Source organism: Amblyomma mixtum, chromosome 7 (assembly GCF_055824585.1).
Source record: "Amblyomma mixtum isolate Tamu chromosome 7, ASM5582458v1, whole genome shotgun sequence".
NCBI lineage: Eukaryota > Metazoa > Arthropoda > Arachnida > Ixodida > Ixodidae > Amblyomma > Amblyomma mixtum.
Genome location: NC_143018.1, coordinates 9,062,419 through 9,084,852, shown reverse-complemented (window position 1 = coordinate 9,084,852; position 22,434 = coordinate 9,062,419). Strand labels below are relative to the sequence as shown.

At 49.5% G+C, this 22,434-nt stretch overlaps 1 protein-coding gene and 1 pseudogene across 1 annotated transcript; one reads left to right on the top strand and one right to left on the bottom strand.

Annotated features, from left to right (window-relative positions):
- Positions 1-11,075: 11,075 nt before the first annotated feature.
- sqh (Myosin regulatory light chain sqh) lies at positions 11,076-17,262 on the bottom strand. The gene is made up of 4 exons (XM_089551583.1): positions 17,061-17,262; positions 16,756-16,946; positions 16,448-16,677; positions 11,076-11,238 (listed from the first exon to the last, which is right to left on the bottom strand). Exons 2-4 carry the CDS (start codon positions 16,940-16,942, stop codon positions 11,131-11,133), a joined length of 525 nt encoding a protein of 174 aa, XP_089407709.1. The 5' UTR covers positions 16,943-16,946; positions 17,061-17,262; the 3' UTR covers positions 11,076-11,130.
- Positions 11,627-14,794, top strand: LOC149334924 (uncharacterized; annotated as a pseudogene).
- Positions 17,263-22,434: the final 5,172 nt, after the last annotated feature.

The window sequence follows — 22,434 nt, the reverse complement described above, 5'->3', positions numbered from 1 at the left end:
ACTTAACCTTGATAAGAGCTTAACTTGTCTAATGTCGTCGCCAGACGTGCTGGTAACCCAGCAAAGCAAAACCATGAGCCAACCAGACGACACATGCACGCTTTCGCGCGTCTACTCGATTGCTGTTATTGCCACTGCCCGCTAAACTACGACTGGCGATGTCTGACGGACGCCCAATGAACATTCGAACTTCCGTACCCAATACGAACATCCACGGGAAAAACGAACTGCGCCCGGAGACGGATGGCCGAATCAGGACGCATGAGGGACTTAGGGAGAATTTTACTGCATAGGCGATTCGAGATGCAGTCAAAAGGGCAGAACTGATTCAAAAAATTACCGACGATTACGTTACTTCCTAATGCGAAATTTGAGCGCAGCAAATAAGCTGTTTCACCTTTTCGATAGTGAGTCAACCCCAGCTGCGGAGTTGGTTTCAGGGACAACGCCGCCGATGCCGACACAAACAATATGATACCCTCGCTTCCGCAGCGCTAAGAACCAGGTCTAGCCGTGGGAAGGTGGTCACGTATTCGTCGACGTGCCGGGGCCTACGTGAAATAACCGGCGCGTCGGCAACTGAAGAGCACCCTATCCGCCACACAAGAACAGGGGGGGGGGGACCCTTTCCTCCTCTTTCTGCATGGCGGCGACGGTGTTCTATGCAGTCACGTTATCTTGACTCTCTAGCGGCGTCAGCGGCATCCAGCGGTATCAGTCGGTCGCTGCTAGCGCTGGGGGGATGAAAGGGGGGTGGAGCTGGTTACGAGGCCGACGACAACGCCGACGACGACGCGAAACCCAGGAACGGACGCCAAAGAGCTGCGCTCTAAAACACTTCGCCTGGCAGCAGCGAGTCGGTAGATACTGTCCGTTGATGGGAAGAGATAAGAGTCGGAGAGAGAAGAAAAGGGGCGGGGGGGGGGGGGGTGCTAATGGTGTCAACAGCGACAGAAGTATGTTCCTAGCCTTGTGTCCCAGATTTTTTCAATGTTTATAGAGTAAGGATGCTCTTCAGATTACCAGGATTTTACGTTTGAACCTCATAAATTGTGCCTGCCTCAGATTGCATACAAGGCGCAAAAATTTCATTACAAAGCTTCGCTTTTTAACACCCACCAATAGCACTTATTGACACCCTTCAAACTGGGGTACAGGAGAATGAGCCCATGACTTCAAAGGTTAGTGTGTGAGGAGCGTTTTTAGTGTCGTTGTTTTACATCGTCCACGAGATATCATGGTAGTTACTCAAAGATGCTTATGGTACGTCTTTAACTGGCTCGCTTTACATGGCTACCATCATTTCTACTTGTGAATGTCATTATGGTGTAGCAGAATATGATACTCCACGCCGTTCGCCAATATTATAGGGCTCCGTCAAGAGGGTGCTGGGCCTACCCATCTCCACCTCTACAGCCCGCCGGTTGGAAATGGGGGTGCATAATAGTTGGAACTGAACTCGCCGAGGCGGTGGGAATCGCCCAACTCGAAAGACTGAGTAGAACGAGTATGGGTCGGACTATTTTTTTTGTGGGTCGGCCGAAATTTCGATAGGGGCATACGCGACAAGATACCGCCACAAGTTCGCGAGTATATCAGAGCCCGACTTAAGAAGTCTGCGTTCGCATGAAGTTTACCTCTCTTATGATTTACCACAAAAGCATATTCCTGGAGAGTTAAACTCCACCGGAGCAAACTGCCGTTTTTTTTAGACAGTTGCTGGAGCCATGTCAACGGTCGATGATCAGTAATTAGAATAAATTCAGAGCCCAAAAGGTAACAGCGAAGTTTCTCGACAGCCCACACCAGGCAAGCGCATTCTTTTCCAATTGTGCTGTAAGCTTGTTCCCTCGAAGTAAGCTTCCTGCTGACAAACAAAATGGGGAGTTCTTCCCCTTTGTCGTTTTCTTGGCTTAGTACCACGCCCATACCTCGTTCGCTAGCGTCACACTGCACCAGGAAAGGCCTCGCGTAGTCTGGGGTGGCCAGCACAGGCTGAGTTATCAATGCCAGTTTCAGGGACTCAAACGCTTGACGCTTACGATCGTCCCATACAATGTTATTAGGTTCCTTTTTCTTGAGGGCATCAGTAAGTGGACTCGCCTTATCCGAGAATCTGGGAATGTATTGATGGTAGTAATTCACCAACCCAATAAAAGACATCAAACCCTTCTTCGTTCGCGGCAAAGGAAACCCTCTGATAGCCTGAATTAAAAGTTGTTGGCTCGTCCTGCTCCCTGACCGACGACATGACCCAGATATTCTACTTCATTACGGCCGAATTTACACTTATCAGCCCTAACCGTTAACCCTGCTTCTTGCAAGTGGGAAAAGACCTGCTGCAAATGTTGGATGTGGTCCGTCCTGGTGTCTGAAAAAAATTGCTATATTGTCCAGGTAAGGTAGTGAAAAAGTCTCTGTTCCGGCCAAAACCTGAACTCATTAGCCTTGAAAATGCATACGGAGCATTTTTTAAACCAAAATTAGAACAAGCGGCTTAAAGACACCGAACGGAGTCATGAACGCTGCCAGGTTGCTCGCGTGTTCGGTAAGTGGTACTTGCCAGTACCCCCTAACAAGGTCGATGGCTGAAATGTACTTCGCCCTGCTCACTTTCTCGATGCATGCTTCAGTATTCGGGATCGGGTAGACCTTGGTTACAGCAACTGCATTTAACTTCGGGTATTCCACACACGGACGCACATCTTTGCCGGGGCTCTCTACCAAGATCATAGGAGACACAATCACTTTCTCCCGTCTGAATTAACTACAGTTGAAGCATTTCATCTACAGCATCTTTTAAAAGCTTTTCTTGACGTGGGGAAAAGCGATAGGACTCGCACTGAATTGGTGACTGACTGGCCACTTCAATATCATGCTGGTCTAGATTGGTTTTTCCGGGAATTAGGGAAAACGGATTCTGGCATTTTTCGACCAAGGTAAGGGGCGCTTTTTGTCGCTCGTTCGGTCGCGCCGTTCTTTGAGACGTGTCACACGAACGAACAAACTCCTCAACGTCCTTGAAACAACCGGGCCAATAATACTCTGCCAATAGCCTGCACTTTGTTTTCGTGATTCCTAAGTGGCCCGACCATCCTCCCTTATGAGCAAGTTCCAAGAGGTCACGCCTGTACCAGCATGGAACTACCAGCTGGTCTACTTCATTCCCGCCTTTGTCCTTAAAGTGGCGATAAATAACGCCGTTCTTCACATAAAACGAGATATTAGGTGTTACATTTTTTTCCCAGGCTCTCTCGATATTTTTCTAGCGTTGGGTCCGTGGCCTGTTCTCCGGTAAGCGTGGCCTTAGCAGCATTTGCCAGAGCACGGAAGTTCCCGCTTTCCGGCGAAACCAGAGTGGTTACGTCTGCTTCTTCGAGCATATCCTCCGGAATCCCTTCTGCCGTTTCGTTATCTGACTTATCAGCTTCTGCCCTCGTCGCGAGCGTTTGCGGCTCAGAGCCGTTCGCTGACGTCATGGAGCGAGTGACTGCTAGAACGGGATTCATGTCAAGCGAGACGCCCGAGTCATCGAGCTGCCTTGCCGTTCTGTTCGAAAGAATGTACGGACAGTATGGCAGTACCCCGTCGGACACTGCTGCCTCCGTGTCTACTACGCCAAAGGGCCCGTATAGTTTTACTCTGGCTACTGGCAAGCTGATTGTACGATCTTCCAGGGCCTGTCGAACCCACACGCAGTCGCCTGTGAAATCGTCTTGCTTCACTAGCGAGGAATGAACAAGGTCGTGCGTGGCTCCGGTGTCTCTTAAAGCCTTGCAAGACTGATAATTTACTTATATGTCGTACAAGTATGGCCTAAGCAGGTCTTCTGCCTTATCCGTGCACAAATTAACCGTGGACACTCTAGGCACACGACAGCCTGAAGCCACATGACCCGGTTGGTGAAATTTGTAGCAAAGAATAGGCTTTCTTGCTTCAAACGACTTTGTTTTTAGCTTTTTCTTTTCGGGATCCAACGCTTCCCTTGAAGGTGTAGCATGCGTCGAACACACTGCGTTTTTAGATAACGGCCGAACAGTTCCTCGCTCGTGGCTTCGGACAAAGCTAGGCTTTTCGTTATCACACTTTTTCCCATGTCTGGAGCAACACAGGTCTGCGTAATCAGCCGCCACTTGTACGGTTTTTACCTCTGGCCTGTCCTGAATCCAATCCTTCAGGGTTGAAGGAATAGAACAGAAAAACTGCTTAAGTGCAATCTGCGCTGGCACCTTTTCGCGGTCCTCATATGAGTTTACACCATGGAGCCAACTCTCTAGAAAGCCCATTAACTTGTAAGCGAACTCGGCATAGCTTTCTTCCGGCTGTTTCCTTGCCTCTCGAAATTTTATTCGAAAACCTCAGGGGACAACCTGAACTTCTTCAGTAGGCAAGTTTTTACGGACGAGTAGTCATCCGCCTCTTTGGAACCTAACCTTGCCAAAACGTCGGCCACTTCCGCCGGCAGCAAGCTCAGAAGCCTTCGTGGCCAGCTCGACTCCACGAAGCACACCCGCTCAAAATTTACCAAGTAGAGACCTATGTCTTCAAAAGGGCTGCGAGAGGCTTCGCATGTCCAATTTTGTCGATATATCGACCGCCATGGCTTCCTCTTCCTTCTTAACATTTTGCTTAAGCATTTATAGCTCAAGTTCTTTCTTCCGTTTCCTCTGCACCTCGTTCAAAGATTCTAAAATTTCGTCGGCGCCCGCGCCACACTTCTCAATGGCCGAGATGATCCGGCCTTTCTCATGGCTTTCGCCACCTTTACGCCCAGCTCTGCGGCTAAGAGCGTTAATTCGGGCTTAACAATCGCACCGAGATCCATCTTGTTACGACCGAAATTTTTATGAGGAAAAATCTGGCTGCTTTCCACCCACTGCCTTCTCAAGTCAGTAACAGTCTACTTTCACCTTTCAAGCTACCTGGTGAACAAAAGAGACCTTTCAGGCACTCACCGACAACCGCCGCGGAACCCGGAGTCGTCGATCCCTCCGCTGCCACCAGCTGTTACGTTTCTGGGTGATTCGACGAACGACGAGCAAGCGGCAGCACCGAACGTTGTCTGGAATGCCTTTATTCTATCTCGGCAGCCGGGCAGGAAAGAGCGGCGCAGCGCTCTGTCGTGGCGTTTATATAGCCCGCGATATCAGCGTTTTTCATAGGCGTCACGATGAGCAAGCAATCAGCAATACGCTCCGCGCGACACAGGCTGTTATCGCCAGAAGAACGTAACAGTACCAGCACACACATCCGCCCCCGGTAACAAGGCGGCCCACGAGTTAGCCCGAGATCTCTACTTCCGGGTACCCGTAAGCCGCCCGACTGCCCCGGGGATGGACGAACGTCTGCAAACATAACGCGTAAATCATCGAGAACTATAGGTTATAAAGACGTGTGATGGCGCCGCCGGATCCGAGCTGAAACAATAAAGAGGCCGTCGCCTGGCGACCATTACGGGCTGAAAAGTTTTGCAAACCCCGTGTGATTGTTTCGCGCCCAGGCAGACGATAGAAAAGACGATAAATGTAGGACGTGCGGAGCGAGGGGGACCCTCCCAAGCAACCACAGATATCCGTCGGACGTACGAGCTAGATCCGAACGTCCTTTGCCGAGATCGGACGTCCATCGGACGTACGAACACAATCCGATTTCGGATATCCGTATTCGTACATCCGCCGGACGTACGGACAGTGTCTACTTTTGTATGTCCGCATGAGAGACGAGGTGTACGTCCGAAGGATGTAAGGCCGAGTATTTTCCCAGGCCATGAGTATGGACGTTTTTTATTTCACAGAATATTCGCGTCTTTCGTGTATGTATACTGTTTTATTTGCATCAGTTGGAGGGTTTAACGCGAAGATGTTTGTAAATTGGTGCGATTCCACTCCTACCTGCAGTGCAAGAGCCGCCAATAACGAGCTAAATTTATCTAAGAGGAGAAGCAGGTGTTGCAGAATTTTGCAAGAACTCAATGCCTAGTTTTATAATTATATAACTTCTCCAAATTAGTGGAGTTCTGCGACATGTCCACCGTTTTGCTAGCTAAACTTCCCATTGAAACCATTCGTAAGTATCAAAACTCCCGTGCATTCTGCTATCACCATCATCATAGATGTCACTTCGCGGTCAGTCCAATCCAATCCATCAGTGCGGCTCCGTAGCGCTGTTGTTGATTTGTCGCGTAGTGTTGTCGCGCAGAGCTTTATAGCTCTGTTATTATAATGTGTGGCTTTGTTCGGTCTGTGGACGAAAGTAGTATGTAACTTAAGCAATTCGAAAGATACGGGAAGCGCCTGAAGCTCTTCTGGAACACCGGAATCACGTACTGCGTCGACCTTGGTTTAAAGAAGGCTTAGTGCACATGTGATTGCCTACGAAGGTATGTATCCAGTGCAATTCTTGGAACTTGCTTCTAGGACAATGCAGCATGCTCATATAACATTCGTTCACAGGACAGTGGGAGCAGTAAGCGCGAGGAGATGGCTTCCACAAGTGTGTGCTGTTCTCACACTTTCGGGAGCCTACATCATACAGCTGCGGGAGCCCTCAACTCGCGGGACTAATTCCCACTCCTCTTCAAAGTTGCGGGACGGAGTATTTTCGCATCTTGTTAATTTTTAAGGCATCGATAGGTTCACTGTGCCTATATCAAGAGTGACAACGCGCGAAAGGCTAACCGTAGGAAGCACGTCTAGTTCGCAGTGGTTCGCAACGGAAGCTTTGCGCCTTTCTGTGCACAGTCGCGTACAGTGCTGCGCAGGTTAGTGCCCTAAGGCCCATGAGAATAAATAAAGAACAGATACATTGTCAAATATGGTGTGGAAAAGTGAGAGCTGTTATTGCCTCATACTTATGGAGGTGGTAAAGTGCATTGTCTGTTATACTTGCAGCATTAAACACTTCTATTAATTGGTTCCAATGTTTTTACTTGGGTGCTGCATTGTGCCATTTGTTTCACATGACTGATGTTTGCCGCGTTCTTTTTATTTCAGAAATCCTGTGGGTGGGAAGATTACGGATGTGTGTCCCAAGCTTGCCACATTTGAAGAGTCACATTTAAGAAATTTTCCGAATATAACCCATTGCTCTGCTGATGTATCATCAACCACAATAAAATATGCGTGCTATTTATCAAATTGTTTTTGGTTTTATTGCATCGCGCGGAGTGAAAAAAGCACGCATGCACCATATATGCGAATATTCGAGAAAGATCCGCCAATGGACGTACTCAACTGGACGTCCGTCGGCGGGCGAACCGTATACCTTTGGCCACCTTTCGGACGGCCGACGGACGTCTATCGGCTGTTTGCGGATGTTCAGCGGACGTACAGAATATCCGAAACAGACCTCTGTCGGCCGTCCGAAGGATGTCGGTGGTTGCTTGGGCTCGATCACACAATTTAGGAATGCCCCGGATCCTTGGGCGCTTGAGGCCTTGCTGCGGAGCGACAACGAACTGCCCGCCTGGCGGCTGAAGCCGCGAAGAACCAATGTATCTTTGACAGTATTTAGCCGCGGAGACCCCGGCCCCCGTCCCCTACACCTGCGGGCCAGGGGCGGGGAGTAAAGGCCGCCTACACCTGTGGAAATAAAGTTTTGATCATCATCATCACGCAGCACACCTCGAATGCCTCCTTTCCTTCTCTCCGAAACACTGCCACATCGACGCACCGCACATCTGCCGATCTCTCTGCGGCGGCGCGCGAATGCGCTGTGCGGCAACTACCCTCTTCCTCTCCGTGGCGGCGTGCTCATCTTCTGCGATGCCGTTGTGATGCCGCTACCCTCCACCGCCGCAGCAGCTCAGTGCTGTCACCGCAACGCTCATGCGTACATGCGGTGCACGGCGCTCGGCTGCTGAACCGAAAGGCACGGGTTTAATCCCGGCCACGGCGGTCGAATTTTGATGGAGCCTAAATTCTAGAAGCCCGTGTACTGTGCGATGTCCCTGCACGTTAAAGGCCTACTTGACCGAAATTTTGCACACCGTGAAAAGGTTGTATTTTCTTAGTACACCCCCGAATTATGTTACCCACACAACATTACATCCGTAACAAGGCCGTCCACGCGTTAGCCCGAGATCTCTATTTCCGGGTAGCCGTAGAGCCGCCCGACTGCCAGGGGATGGACGAACGTTTGAAAATATGCGCAGAAATCATCTAGAACTGTAGATTAGGAAGGCGTCTGATGCCGCCACGGGATCCAAACTGAAACAATGAAGAGGTCGTTGCCTGGCGACGATTACAGGCCAAAAATTTTTGCAAACCCCGTCCGGTTGTTTTGCACCCAGGCAGACGTTAGAAAAGATAAATGTAAGACCTGCGGAGCGAGGGGCACCCTCGATCACATAATTTTGCAATGGCCCAGATCCCCGGGCGCTGAGGGGAATATTAAAAGTAGAGCAGCCTGGGAGGCCCTCTGAGAAGCGAGGTCCCCGCCGACCAGAAACGAGCTGTCTGCCTGGCGGCTGAAGCCGCGAATAGCCAATGTATCTTCGCCAGTCTTTAGTCGCGGAATGCCCGGACCCGTCCCCTAGGCATGCGTGCCAGGGACGGGGAGTAGGGGGCCTCCTACATCGGTGGAAATAAGTTGTTATCATCATCATCGAGTGGAGCGGGAACGCGTCTGCAGGCGTCGCATGTGCAGGGAATGAAAGTGGGTTCTCCATACAACGCCTGTGCACTTTGATGCGTTCCACGGAACGCTGGTTGTGTTGGCCAAAGCTGCCGGCCGGGTGAGGTAATAATAGAACATCGAAACCAGCGTTGTGTCTTAACCACCGGAGCTATCGCTCGACATTCGGCTGAGCAGCGTTAATTGAGCTTCTCCTCGCTTGCGGAAGGTGCGGGGTTCGATACCCAGTGCCTCCTGGGACCCACCGGTGATGCAGTGGGTTCAAGCTTGCCCTGGCCTGGTGCTCGGCTTAATCAGGGTGAAATGCTTGGGTAATGGGTCTCTAACCCCACCTTGAGCAAATGAAATACAACCACTCGTTTGATGCCATCTCTTCTGAGAACGTCATAACTGATGCGGACATGTTTTTCGGGCACGTTTTGGTGACACGACCCTGCCGACATAGCCTAGAAATGTTTTCGCATTAAAAAAATGGCTGAGGCTTAACTTGGTTAAGCCTGGAGAATGCGAAGCATCATCGTGTCGCGTAATTTGGAGGCGCACAACCACAGCGACGGCGCGAGGTGGGCCCCCGTTTCTCAACTGCCGTGACGTCATCGTGTCACGTGGTGTGACGTCATGTATCACGTGACACGTGGTGTGACGTCATGTATCACGTGATCGTGACGTCATCGTGTCACGTGGTGTGACGTCATGTATCACGTGATTGGGAGGCGCACAACCGCAGCGACGGCGTGAGGTGGGCCCCCGTTTCTCCACTGTCGTGACGTCATCGTGTCACGTGGTGTGACGTCATGTATCACGTGATTTGAAGGCGCACAACCACAGCGACGGCGCGAGGTGGGCCCCCGTTTCTCTACTGTCGTGACGTCATCGTGTCACGTGGTGTGACGTCATTTATCACGTGATTTGGAGGCGCATAACCACGGTGAGGGGCTGAAGTGGTAGCTAAAGTAGTATGCTTCGCATAAAATATCCACGACTGGCATTATAAGCCACGGCGGCTCGAACAGATCAGCTTCGCTGGCCACAGCGCGAAAGCAGTCGGCTATCGCCGCAGCCGAACAAAGCTCGTGTTGAACTCCAACGCACTCTTGCGCTGTGCATTGCACACCGTCGTCTTCATCAACTTCCCTCTGCGGCGCGAAGACACAAATAATTCTCTGCCTTCGTCGTCGTCGATATACACACCCTCGGTATCCGCCTTCCAGCCACGGAATTACTTATTAAGCATCTCCCAAAACATGCACCCCAGTTACCACAAACCCCGCCGCAGAGCTCGCGCACACACTACGGCACGGAACCGTATGCCGTTTGGGTGGATGTCGCATGCACGGGCGAGGACGCGGTAGTAGCCATCGCGAACCCCTCCCTCCAACCGACTGCCTCCCTTCACATATCCCCTGCTGCCACTTCGGAAGAGGCCGCCATTGTCCTGGCCATCACACGCACGGAAGCCCGATATATACTATCTGACTCTAAAACTGCCATATTAAATTTTGCTCGAGAGAGAGTTCACGCGCCTGTTGAAAATAAGTTTCCACCACAATCTATAAAACTTGGGCAAATTTAAAATGCTGACATTTTTTCTTGCGTTTGCTAAAGATATCGAGCCCTAGAAACTAAATTTAAGGAAATGCTTCGCTTTCAATCTATGCACTACGACAACGAATCACGTAGCCACAAAAAGCATTAAGCGGGGAACCGATTTAATTAACAATAACGCGCAGACGGCCGACAGCGGTTTGTCGACACATTCGAACCGACGCGGGCAGCCATGAGGCGAGTAATGGTTGAACCGAGCACTATCCAGCACCAACACATACTATACGCTCTCGCACTGTTTTTGTGCCGTCCGACTGCTCGTCATCCCCAGCGAGAGCCGGAAAAGAGTCTAGCAGCTGGTCACCAGCCGTCGAAACGTGAAGGCCAGCGATGGCGGAGCGCTGGTCACATGACCAAATATGGCCGCGACCGCGCTCCCGCGCAGTTGGATATAAAGCCCTTTAACGTCGCACACACCAGCTGCTCCCTCTCCAAAGCACGAGAGCGCGCGAAAATTTCCATTAATGGTTCTTGAGAAAAGGAAATGGTGCAGTAACTCGTCTCCGTGGACACATCAACCGCGCCGCAATGGAAGGAAGGTGAGAGTGAAAGAAGGCAGAATGAGTGCGCGCGAAAAACAGCATCATCCAAGCGTGAGCCAAGGGAGCAGAGCGCATTGGGTAAATTGTATTGTCTTGAGCAATATTCTTTTCTCCTGTCGCGTTCATGTTGCACGATGCAGACACCAGAAAGAATGGGTTGCATGATACATATGGTTGCCTTCATACAAAATGAACTGCTGTAAAGTATAGTGATATTTCAAAGAGCTTTGAAGCAAAGAAGTCCAGACTGTTCAGTGGCATACATGCACTGCAACGTGATGAAAAATAAAAAAATAAAGGACGCTTTCTTTATTCAGCATAAAAAAATAGAAAAATACGAAGTCTGCAATCACTGGTCGTCGTTCTCCTTGGCACCATGCTTCAGGATGCGTGTAAATTCCAAGTAGTTGAACATCCCATTCTTGTCTATGGGAGCCTCCCGGAACATTTCATCCACCTGTGGCAGAGAAGAGACACATCATGGTAAACCACGGTGAACTTAATCATCAGTTACAAAAACTACCGTATATATACAGCTAAGGGCCACTCATGCATGAGCCGCTCCGAACAACTTGGCAGCCAATAATCTTAAAAAAAAATACCGGCTGAAATCAACTGCTCTACTCGGGCTCTCTTGTCCCCGGAGGAGTTGCCACAAGACCATAGCTGCCTGCGTCTGTCATTTTCTAGCGTGCCCTGCTGTACTGCTGAGTGCTATCTGTTAGATCATTTTCAACTGCGCTGGATCTCGCGCTGTCCATTTTGCCAGTCTACGACAGGTAACAGTTTCTGATGGGACACAGACGCTTAACCGCATATGCGGCTTTCGAGCTTCGAGTTGTCGCATGCACCGAATTACACAGAAAGCAGGCTGCAACTTCGCCGTCAACGACAAGTGCTTGGACCAGCAGTGTGGCCAGAAGAAAGACCTCGCCCCAACAAACAAAAGCAGGAAGGCACTCCGTGAAATGGAGCACTATACAAAGGTTAGTTTGGGCAGAAAAAATAAATAAGTGTCCTGTCCGCACGGGCACTAGATACAGAAAGAACTATGTGCTAGAGTGTCTATAGACAATAAATTAGATTTCCCCAGAATGCAGCTTTGCAAACTGAACTGAAAAATGCCACTTTTTGGTTAGGACCAAACCCCACCAGAATTATGAAACAAAAAGCGGCCCTAATCCGCAAATATACGGTAATTCCTGCACAAATGTGCACAGGTAAAAACTCAATTTCTCACTTTGGAAAGAAAAATGTTTGCCAAATTTCTCAACAAAATATTTTGCCTAAATAGTCATTCGCGCAGTGGGTTAAATAGTCATTCGCAAAGAGAGGTTGACGGAGAACATGTCCGGGAGAGGGACGAACGTGCCCGAGAGCGTGAGGACCGCGCTAAAGAGGCTGAGCTACGCGCTCAAGAGACTTGAGCGACTAGTCGGAGCTGCGCGCTAAAGAACATGAGAGAGAGCTCGCACGAATTCAAGGGGAACAGCGTGTGCTGGAGTTGCGATTGCAATTGCTTGCCCGTAGCCAGGAAGCGCCGCCTACTTCAGATTCGGACGCTCCCGACAGTGTGGCCCGTGGTGTATCGGGGTCTGCGTCCAGCCCACATAAGTTGATTCCACCGTTCAACGAGGCGCGAGACGATTTGGACGTGTACTTACAACGGTTTGAGTGTGTCGCGTCGCGCCATGAGTGGCCGCGTGATAAATGGGCCCTTTCGCTCAGCCTCTGTCTTACGGGGGAGGCTCTAACTGTGCTCGGTTGGCTTGACCCCGTTGCTGCCCTGGACTACAGTCAGCTGAAGCAAGCGCTTTTACAGCGTTTTCGCTACACCGCAGAGGGATATCGCGAAAAATTCCGCAAAGCTAAGCCCGAAGATAACGAGTCAGGCCTTCAGTACGCAGCGCGGCTGTCGGGCTATTTTGATCACTGGCAAGAAATGGGCAAGACAGAAAAGAAGTACGAGAGTTTGAGGGATGTTGTTATCGCCGAGCAATTTATGAGTGGGTGCAGCCCATCTTTGCGTGTTTTCCTTAAGGAGCGAAACTGTGTGACACTTAAGGCGCTTTCACAAGCTGCAGATCACTTCATGGAAGCTCAGAGTTTGACCAATTTAGGCAAAGATAAGATTCCTAAGGAGCCGACCGCTGCTCCTGTGGGGAAAGCAGAGTCGTCCCGGCAGGAGGGGAAGGCGGACCATTGCTGCTTCCTCTGCGGAAAGACAGGACACCGTGCCTCTGAGTGTTGGTCTCGGACGCGAAGTGTGCCGGCTGGGACTTGCTGGAAATGTCAAAAGTCTGGCCGTCGCGCAGACTCGTGTCCCAAGAAAGGAGGGACACAAGGTCAAGCTTCCTGCATGTTTGCGGCAGAGAATGGAAGAGTTACACCAGAAGATACAACCGGATATGTGGTTCTTCAGGATGGTGAACGCATCCCCATTGTCAATGCAACTGTAACCCGTCGGGCAAACGGGCAGGCTAGTGTGATGCCAGTCGCCAAAGGACTGCTGGAAAATCAGCACGTTAGTGTGCTTCGGGACACTGGCTGCAACACAGTTGTTGTCCGACAATCCTTGGTTCCGGAGGCAAAGTTTACTGGATCGAAAAGTCCCGTATTCCTGCTCGACCGCACCATTCGTTACCTGCCGGAAGCTACTGTCTTCCTGGACACACCCTTCTTCACCGCACGGTTCGAGCAAAATGCATGGCTGACCCTTTATATGATGTGGTTCTTGGGAACATCGAGAGTGTGCTGTCTCCCTTCGACCGAAGACAGCCTGTGCTTTTCGGCCCTCCAAGCAAAGCTGGGAGTGCAGAGCCTAAAGCTTCTGAGTGGAGCAGCAACGTCGTCGCCGCCGACTGGGGAGGCGATCCCTCATCATGTGCCCAACGAGACAATTCGATGCCATCAGAACGTGGTGATTCACCGGAAGTGTGGACCAATGTCGCCAGTGCTCCCGAGGAGGATGGGCTAGGCGTCACAGCAAATGTTCCTCATTCCGAAGAGACTGCCATGCCGCAGTTATCAGCAGCTGCCTTGGCTAATGAGGATGAATTGAAAGATGAAGAAACATTCGGCGAGGATGTTCCATACCCAATGCTGCACCGAGCTCAAGATTGGAGGGCCGTCACTATTTCCACCCAACTCACGGACAAGCAGCGATATGAAGCCAAAGAAGTCTTCTCTCGATTCAAGCATTCACATAGAGTACATAGGAGGTTCTGCGAACGGAGGACCGGATTATATGAGCCTCGCGGATTATTGTGGGGATTAGAGCGGTCGTGACTGAGTTATTGCCTCTATCCTCCAGTGAATGAGTGTACTTGGGCCGCCTCTTTACGGGCACTGTTTTTAGTATTACTTCGTGTGCTGTTGTCCGCTGTTGTCACACGTTGTCTACTGTTATATGTGTGCAAGTTGTCCGCGCTAACTTCGTATCCCCTCTGTACGACTATTTCCTTTTCTGTGACTACTTGTGCGGAGTGACCATATTTGTGTACTGCTTGTGCTGTCCTGTGGTGTTGTGTTGCCCTTCTCCTCACGTTGTGTGCACCGCAACGTTGGGCGCGTACAACTTTCTGGAACACGGGGGAAGTATGGTGGTGGCGCTGCTGCAGTGGCCGGCGTGGCGAAGATGACGACGGTGTAGTGCGCGTGGAGTGTGGAGTGCGCGTGAGAGTGTTCGAACGCCACGGTTGTGGCCGGGTCGGTTCCGGAGGCCCGTGAGTGTGAGTGGAGTGTGCCGCAGTGATGTGACGGCTTCGGACCGCCATCTCTCCTGGGCCATCCTTCAGCGACGCGTCGACATCGGTTCGACGCCTTCGTGACCACCGCCTCGCTTGGGCGACCACTGGCCAGCATCGCCGGGCAGACCAGCGCCCGAACCAGCGACTCTGCCGTGTCCTCGGGCCCACTTCGAATCATGATTGGCAGGGGACATTTGGGCCGCGCAGCCGTTGGGCCATTGACTTGAACGCCATCGTGTTCCCTACGAGCCCCGCCTGCCTCTGTACACACTCCTCACGGTTTGGGTACACACTCCTCGCAGCGACATATAAAGGTTTTATAGCTAACGGGCCCATTGGTGTCTCCTTTGACGGGCGCGGCGAACCACCACAGTACACATTTTTGTCACCTTTCTGTGTTAAGAAATCAGCAGAAAATATTTTACGTTGGTGAAGCACCGTTAGCAGGTTGTAAACAAGTGCATATGACGTGCATGTGAACGTTTTAGAGTGACGTCTACATGCATGTAACCAATTTTTAAAAACATTTAGCAAAGTCTTTAGTGGAAGCAAAGTCAAGCATTCAGGCGATCCAATCGATGGTTTGAGAGGCAAAGAGCTGAGCGACTCTCCGCGACATGAAGCCTGATCATGTTTTCACACCTCAAGTGATCAAATTAGGGTTCTCACAGGTCCTTTGAAGCTCTGGCCAAACCCTAGTGTTGTGACTGTTGTCTTCCTACCCCTTTACAACCCTATCAGCTGAAACATTGGCAGCCCAAATTAAACCACCCGACGTAGCAGCCCTTGCCACTGTCGCGACAGGACAGGAGCCGAGCAGTCAAGAGGCGTGTAATGACTGTGATCACAGGACCAAAACAGCAGCCCTCATGATACGGCACTGTAAATCGTCTATAACTGCTGACATGTCGTTTCTTGTCATTCCAGCTCCTGAAGCAGGCTGGTTAAGGTGTTGCAATGAATTAAAACTATGTATCAGCGTTTATATTGAGGTTTTTTTATGCCTCATGTGACCTAAGTGTAAACTACATATCACAGCCATCGTTCGGTTGATGAAACCGAAACAGCATGAGAGAAGAAATTCAGTTATAAATTATTTACCGGTCGTAGATGAATACCACGTGGTAATCCATGTATTATAATGTCTAACTCATCATTTGGAGGAAGAAAACATGCAATAAAATTAGGTGTCTGTAGTCATTTAAACGAGAAGCAAACCTGGAAAAACAACTCTTCATGAAAAGAACGCAGTCAGCTCTGAAGGCATAACACAAGAGCACACGATGCTCCAAGACACATGCCAGCATAACTGCACGGCACATATTGCAGCAAACATGCACATGTAACAATATCCAAGTTATGAAACATGAATGCTTGTATTGTGTGTGAATTGCTCACACACAGCACAAGTGCTTGGTACGGAATATGATCTAAAGACCACGAAGCCTATCTTTGCCTACTTACTCTGAGCATAAACTCAGCCATAAAGGTAGAAACCATGTCGAGCAGCGACTTCTACAAGCCACGAGCACTACAGTTCGCATTGATGACGATGGTAGCTACATTTCACAACTTTGCATATAGGCAGTGTACAAAGAGGAGAAAATTGTACGGAAAGTCCTTTGAGATAGGTACTTACGAAGCAGCACTTAGCGCACATACTCGTTCACCTATACAAATGATTTAAAAGCCCGACCGGAACTGTCGTATGAAATTTAAGTTGCGTCGTCACTGCAAAAACCAGAGGTAAGCGAAGAACAGCATGGGCGTGGCATACTTCAGGCGCACTCTTTACAAACCCTGCTCCGATATCTCACTAAAAACTTGCAGGCACTTTTTTTTCTTTTTGCTTGACGCATATCGCGGGCGATTGACAGCACTGGAAGCCCCGACAAGCGGGTGGCATCGCACACTCACATCCTCGTCGGTGAAGCGGTCACCCATGCTAGTCAGCAGCTCGCGAAGCCGTTCCTCGTGTATGCGACCAACATTCTCTTCGTCGAAACAGGCAAACGCGTTCTTGATGACGTCCTCAGGGTCCGTGCCTTGCAACCGTTCGCCGAACAGGGTCAGGAACATGGTGAAGTTGATCGGGCCCGGAGCCTCGTTCATCATGCTGTCCAAGTACGGGTCGGCGGGATCCTTGCCTGGGAGACGAAGCGATGAGTCAGTGAATGCGGCATCCAACCCCGGCCGCTAAAGTAACAGAAAGCCACGGCGCTCACCGAGCGACGCCAGCATGTCATGCAGGTCCTCTTTGTCGATGAAACCATCCCTGTTTTGGTCGATCATGTTGAATGCTTCCTTAAACTCTTGGATCTGCGCTTGGTCGAACATAGCGAACACATTGGAGGTGGCCCGCTGTGCCCGCTTCTTGGTGGGGCCCCTGCCTTTGGTCTTGCGGCTCGACATGGTTCTGCAAATGCAAGGCAGCGCGTATCGCCAAGCGAGTCGTTTGTCAGTGGGGGGTACAGACTGAGGAGCTGCGGCCACCGTTATCACTATAAATAGGTAACGGTCGCATACTCACACGACGAGCCGATGGCGAGACGGTAAGTGTTCTTTCAAGTGGACTTCTGACAGTCGCGCACAGTCGACAACGCCCTGCTCTTACCCTAAATCCCGGGATGAAGTCATTCACTCCATCCGCAGGAAATGGAAACACTGCCGTTGCGCTGTGGCTTCAAAATTATGGTGCGTAATGCGGTGACTCAAGCATGGACAAAAAAAATGTTGCTCTGCTGCTGATGATAGTAGTATAAGACACATATAGAGATGCGTGCGTCACCTAGTGGTCACATAAAACACGTCACAAAACAAGGTTTCTGCGGCGTATCGTAGCATTGTAACCTCTACAAGCAACAAATTTAAGTTTATATTGCCCACTTTGTTGTGAACAGGAGGTCTCGAAGATAAATTAAGCTTAACTACTGGACAGATTTATTGGCAACTTCCTTGCTGCTAAAGCGCCACTAGCAACTGGTGTCAAAAGTATGCACCAATTATAGTGGTTGCACTACGTTTCATAGTACGCATTCCACAGGTAGGACGTTTGTAAGCACCGATTGGCCGCAGTTACTGACGTCATGTTGTGGGTAGTTTGTTGCTCTCTTTCTCTCTGTCTCCCTCGCGTTTCTCTTGTTTTTCTTTCGTTAATGTGCGCCGCGAAAGTTTTCGGCATCGGCGCTCAAATAACATCATCGAACGTGAACAAAAGAAAAAAAATCGCGTTCTATGCAGCCATTTACGAGCCACCGTAATCTAGTAACGTTGTTACGAGCAGTATTTGCCTTTCACATTCTCTTCCACTGCAAAAATGGGATGGACAAATTCAAACCAAAACTTCAGCACGCACGTGAAAACGTTTCTTAAAATCAAATTCCAAAAATTATTGCACGTCCCAGGTGAAATTTTGGAAATGGGCACGTCCTCGTGTATTATTGAGAAGCTTCATGGGAAAGTTGGGAAAGTCAGGAAAGTCGTCTGCTACCGCTGGTTCCATACTACGTCTCGTTCTGCTAATTATTCTGAATTAATAATTTGCAGTGACCTCTTTAGCGAATTATGTTTCGACTAAACTGGAGCGAGGGCGCCGCTCTGGAGGGTGAGGTGCCGATGCGCCGTTTTCTGCTGCCCCTCGAAAAGGTACATAATTATGGTGCTGCCATAGTCCTTCGATGTTACTGCTTTTTCGACGGAGTTATCAAGTACTGCGTTATGGGGTTAGGTTAAAAGCATATCTGGAAGGTAAATGACACCCTAACGCATAGAGTTCATATAACCAACTCCCTAACGTGATAAAAAATCATCCGCCATTGATGAGACGAGACATAGGCCGCCTGCAACTCGAAACTGAAACTGCAGCAGCTGCATAACGAGCAGCGCTCTTCGAGGGACGATCTTCGCATTTTCTTTGCTACGAAAAAAAAAAAAAATACGGCTTTCTCTCTTTCACTCCCACCTTCCTCCCTTCCATTAGGGCGCGGTTCAGGTGTCCACCGAGACATGCGAGACAGAAACTGCGCCTTTTCCTTTTTCTCAAAAACTAATTTATTCCACTACTGCTCCTTTACGCTCGGGAGGCAAGAACCGACGTAAACTGTTTTACGCACGCTGGCACGCGTACTACACCCCTTGCCGCGGCAGGGACGTGCTTCTGTTTTCTTCGGTTTCTTTGCAAAATGCAGCTACATATGGTTCTACACAAAGTGGTGGCTCAGTGGTTATGGTGCTCGGCTACTGACCCGAAAGACGCGGGTTCGATCCCGGCCGCGGCGGTCGAATTTCTATGGAGGCGAAATTCTAGTGTGTGCGATGTCAGTGCACGTTAAAGAACCCCGGGTGGTCGAAATTTCCGGAGTCCTCCACTAGGCGTCTCTCATAGCCTGGGTCGCTTAGAGTCGCTTAGAGGAACTCTATAGGGTCGCTTTGGGACGTTAAACCCCCCTAAACCAACCAACAAAGTGTACACATTTCTTGCGTTCAGACTGGTAAATTGGTTTTTGAGGAAAGGAAATATGGCTGTCTCACATATCTCGGCGGACACCTGAACCGCGAGGGAAGGAAGGGAGGAAGGTGAGTGAAAGAAGAAAGAGAGAAAGGGTTGCCGTAGTGGAGGTCTACGGCATAATTTGATAACAAATACAACAACAACAACAATTTCGACCACCTGGGGATCTTTAATGTGCACTGACATCGCACAGCACACGGGCGCCTCTTGCGTTTCGCCTCCATCGAAAGGCGGCCGCCGCCGTCGTTCGAACCCGGGTACTCGGCTCGGTAGACGCTCGAGCGCCTTACCACTGAGCTACCGCGACGAGCACAAAGGAAGAAACACCTACGACACGAACAAACTCTGCAGTATCGCGATTGCTTATTTCTTTTGACGCGAAAAATGGTTGCAGTTTAGCTCAGCTAAGCGTGGCTTAGGGAAATGGTCCCGAGGACGTAGGCGGCTTCGGCCGACTCGCTCCGTCCACACATAGAGAACTGCAATGCGAATGCAATGAGTGCGGCGCAGTCTTTTTTTCACTTTTCTTAGGCTTTTCTTTCCAAGCGAAGTTATCTGATTGGTGGCTAAAATCAAGACAAGAGTGAAATTTCACGAGTTATGGATAGGAGGCGCCGCCTTACCCATTCATCCAGCAAACGGGCTTGACGAGGTGAGTAAAGCTTCGCTTTAAAACTGGGGCGAAAGAAGCGACTTTTTGCATTGAAATACACAGCATACATCAGACTTTTAGGACATGCCGTCCAACTTCTAGTGCCTTCACTAGCGCCCACTTCGGAATGCAGGAAAGCAGCATGCAGCCGCCTAGCTGAGACCAGTGGTTAATATATGTCTTATTCTACTAAGTTATTTGCACTGCAACATCGATGATTTTAATTTCGTGGCATGTTTTCATATGAAATGTAACGAAAATAATGAAAATGGTATTAGGTTTTCTGCTTATACAGTGTGATATGTTGAGACGCGCAATATGTACAGTGGTAAGTCTGGATAGTTTGCTAGCCCACTGGCAGCCTTTACACGCTGCGAGGAAAGTACACCTACTGTGTGCTAAACTGTGCAGGCTTCAGCCCTTCGTAGAGCGCCGAATAAAAAAGAAGCAAACAAATATATAATAACAGACGCATTGAACTAGTTCAAAGCACATGAAACTGATTGCTGGGCATGCACAGAAATAATGCTCCGAGTTAAAATTAATATGAGCAAAAAGTCAAATGCAATCATGACGAGCAGCAGCTGACGACCCGCACCAGAGCATTGGCGATGAGGTCCCTCTAAACCGGGCGGAAAACACTAGCGCCATTTTCGTTGTCATGAAGCAGAGGGGCGTGGAACTACGCTTTACGTCTTGCCAGTTGGCACACCTACACATCTAGCCACTGTACTAATGCTATTTGCTGCAGATGTAGAGGCGGCAGTTAGCGGTCATTTAAACCCCTTAAGCCGTACAAGTCTCAAGCTCTGGGCCACTAAGATGACACAAGTGCACAACCCGACGCGCCGTTTGAGCGCTTTAGACAGGTGTGTGGACTGTGGAGTTTGTAGCAAAAACAGCACAAACTTTGTTGATGCTGGCAATTATTGCAGTCTTCAACAAAGCATACAGGAAAACTTGCTGTTTAACGAATTTCGATCTATAGCCACGATACTGAGACATTTGCTCATTGCAATAACACACCACCAGTGCAATGTTCTGTTCAGAGCTATGAAGCCCAGTAAGGGCTGCCTATTTAAGCACATCAAATGTATAGGTTTTGCGCTCTGCATGTGATGTCACAGAGTTCCCAAAGGGTGGCTACGCAAGCATCAAATGAAACCTTCGTCGGGGTGCAGACCCTGCAAATGCTACTTTCCAGCTTCAGGAAGCATAATAACCCATCAGATTTTCAGTTAGATGCACTGATTAGACTAACTGCCAATTAGTTGATAAGCAAATAGGCTATCAGTTCTATTATAATTTTCGCTAGAGAACCACCTGAAGTGTTACCAGCATGGTTGCTCGCAGCTTGCACACTGTTGCAAGGGCGAATTTTTAGCGGAATAAAATGCTTCAAACTGCTTTTTACTTTTTTCTTTGGGGGGGGGGGGGGGGGGGGGTGAATTAACACCAGAACGTGCATTATGCAAAAAGAATATACCTAGAACCTGCCTAGAGTGGTTGTTGATATCACAATTTGTGCTAAATATACAGTAGGTGATGGCTTACTAAAATGCCATTCTTTACCATTAAGACCATGAATATTCTCATGCATGAGAATATTTTCATCAATTTTTTTTTGGATGAGCAATTCATGGGCAGTGTCTTATTCAATTTGACAGTAGGCACTCAGGACATGCTGCACCAGCAGGAGAAATAGCTACAATAACTGAACTAAAATTTCACTGCCAAATTGGCAAGACCAACCAGCAGAAAGCAGTACCCCACAACGAGGGAATGACTGATATTGGCTGCAGTGGCCAAACTATCCACAATTGCATTTTAATGTATGCCCAAGTATGCTTGTAAACCTAGGAAAACAATTTTTTGCTTGCATATCTACAGACCACAAAAATGTTTTGATTGCAATTAAATATGAAGCCAAATCACTGGCACTGAGACTTTTCTTCAAGACAGACGTGGAAGTCACTGCAACCATTCAGCCAAAGCGAGTTGGCTGCTTGCTCCTCATGCAGCTTTCTTGTGTCCCAGTACAGGATTCACTCTTTTCACATTAGCCTCAGCCCTTCTCTCTAGTCCACAGATGTCCATGCTGTGTTAAGATAGTGTGGCGGCGGAGGGTCTAGTTCCGGGTGACGTCACGAGAGGGCGCTAGTGGATCGCCCAGTCATCATCATCAGGAGGCGGAGCGGCGGCGGGAAGATGGGAGAAGTGCAATAAAGGTTGTTGGCGTGGAGGCCATGTGTTTGGGAGTTGTGCGAGTGTGTCACCACTGAAGCGTGACAGTAGTAGGACGACAACCTTGAGTTCCACCACAATAGGTATCAGTGTCCCCCCTGCCTAGACTGCGTGCCTTTGGCAGGTGTGTCAACGCAGTTTTCTTTTGTCGGCCAGAATTCTGTGCACTAGTCTGTCTACACACAGCATAGGAAACTCAATTCTGACATCCATGCAGGTGGAGCAGACACTTGTGCTGTTCAGAGTGGGCACACCGAATGAGGTGGAAGGGAAAAAAAGTGTGGTACAGCAGTTGCCCTCATTTCTTCACCCCAGGAGCAGATGTGAAGTCCGAGAGCTCGACTCTTTGTATTAGCGGTGGTCACATACTAGAGCATAAAACACTAAGACATTGCTTTGGCAGTACGTTCTGTTAAAGGTATTCCTGACAGCTTTGTTCCATGCAGTCCATGGCATAATGCAACTTGTTCTCTCCAAGTTCTTGTAACAACAGCAACA

Excerpts from the sequence above, each read along its gene's own strand:
- sqh (XM_089551583.1), bottom strand. The coding sequence starts at position 16,942 with ATGTCGAGCCGCAAGACCAAAGGCAGGGGCCCCACCAAGAAGCGGGCA. Across the intron at positions 16,678-16,755 it reads TGACATGCTGGCGTCGCTCG|GCAAGGATCCCGCCGACCCG; the intron begins GTGAGCGCCGTG and ends TTCGTCTCCCAG. Across the intron at positions 11,239-16,447 it reads ACCGCTTCACCGACGAGGAT|GTGGATGAAATGTTCCGGGA; the intron begins GTGAGTGTGCGA and ends TCTCTGCCACAG.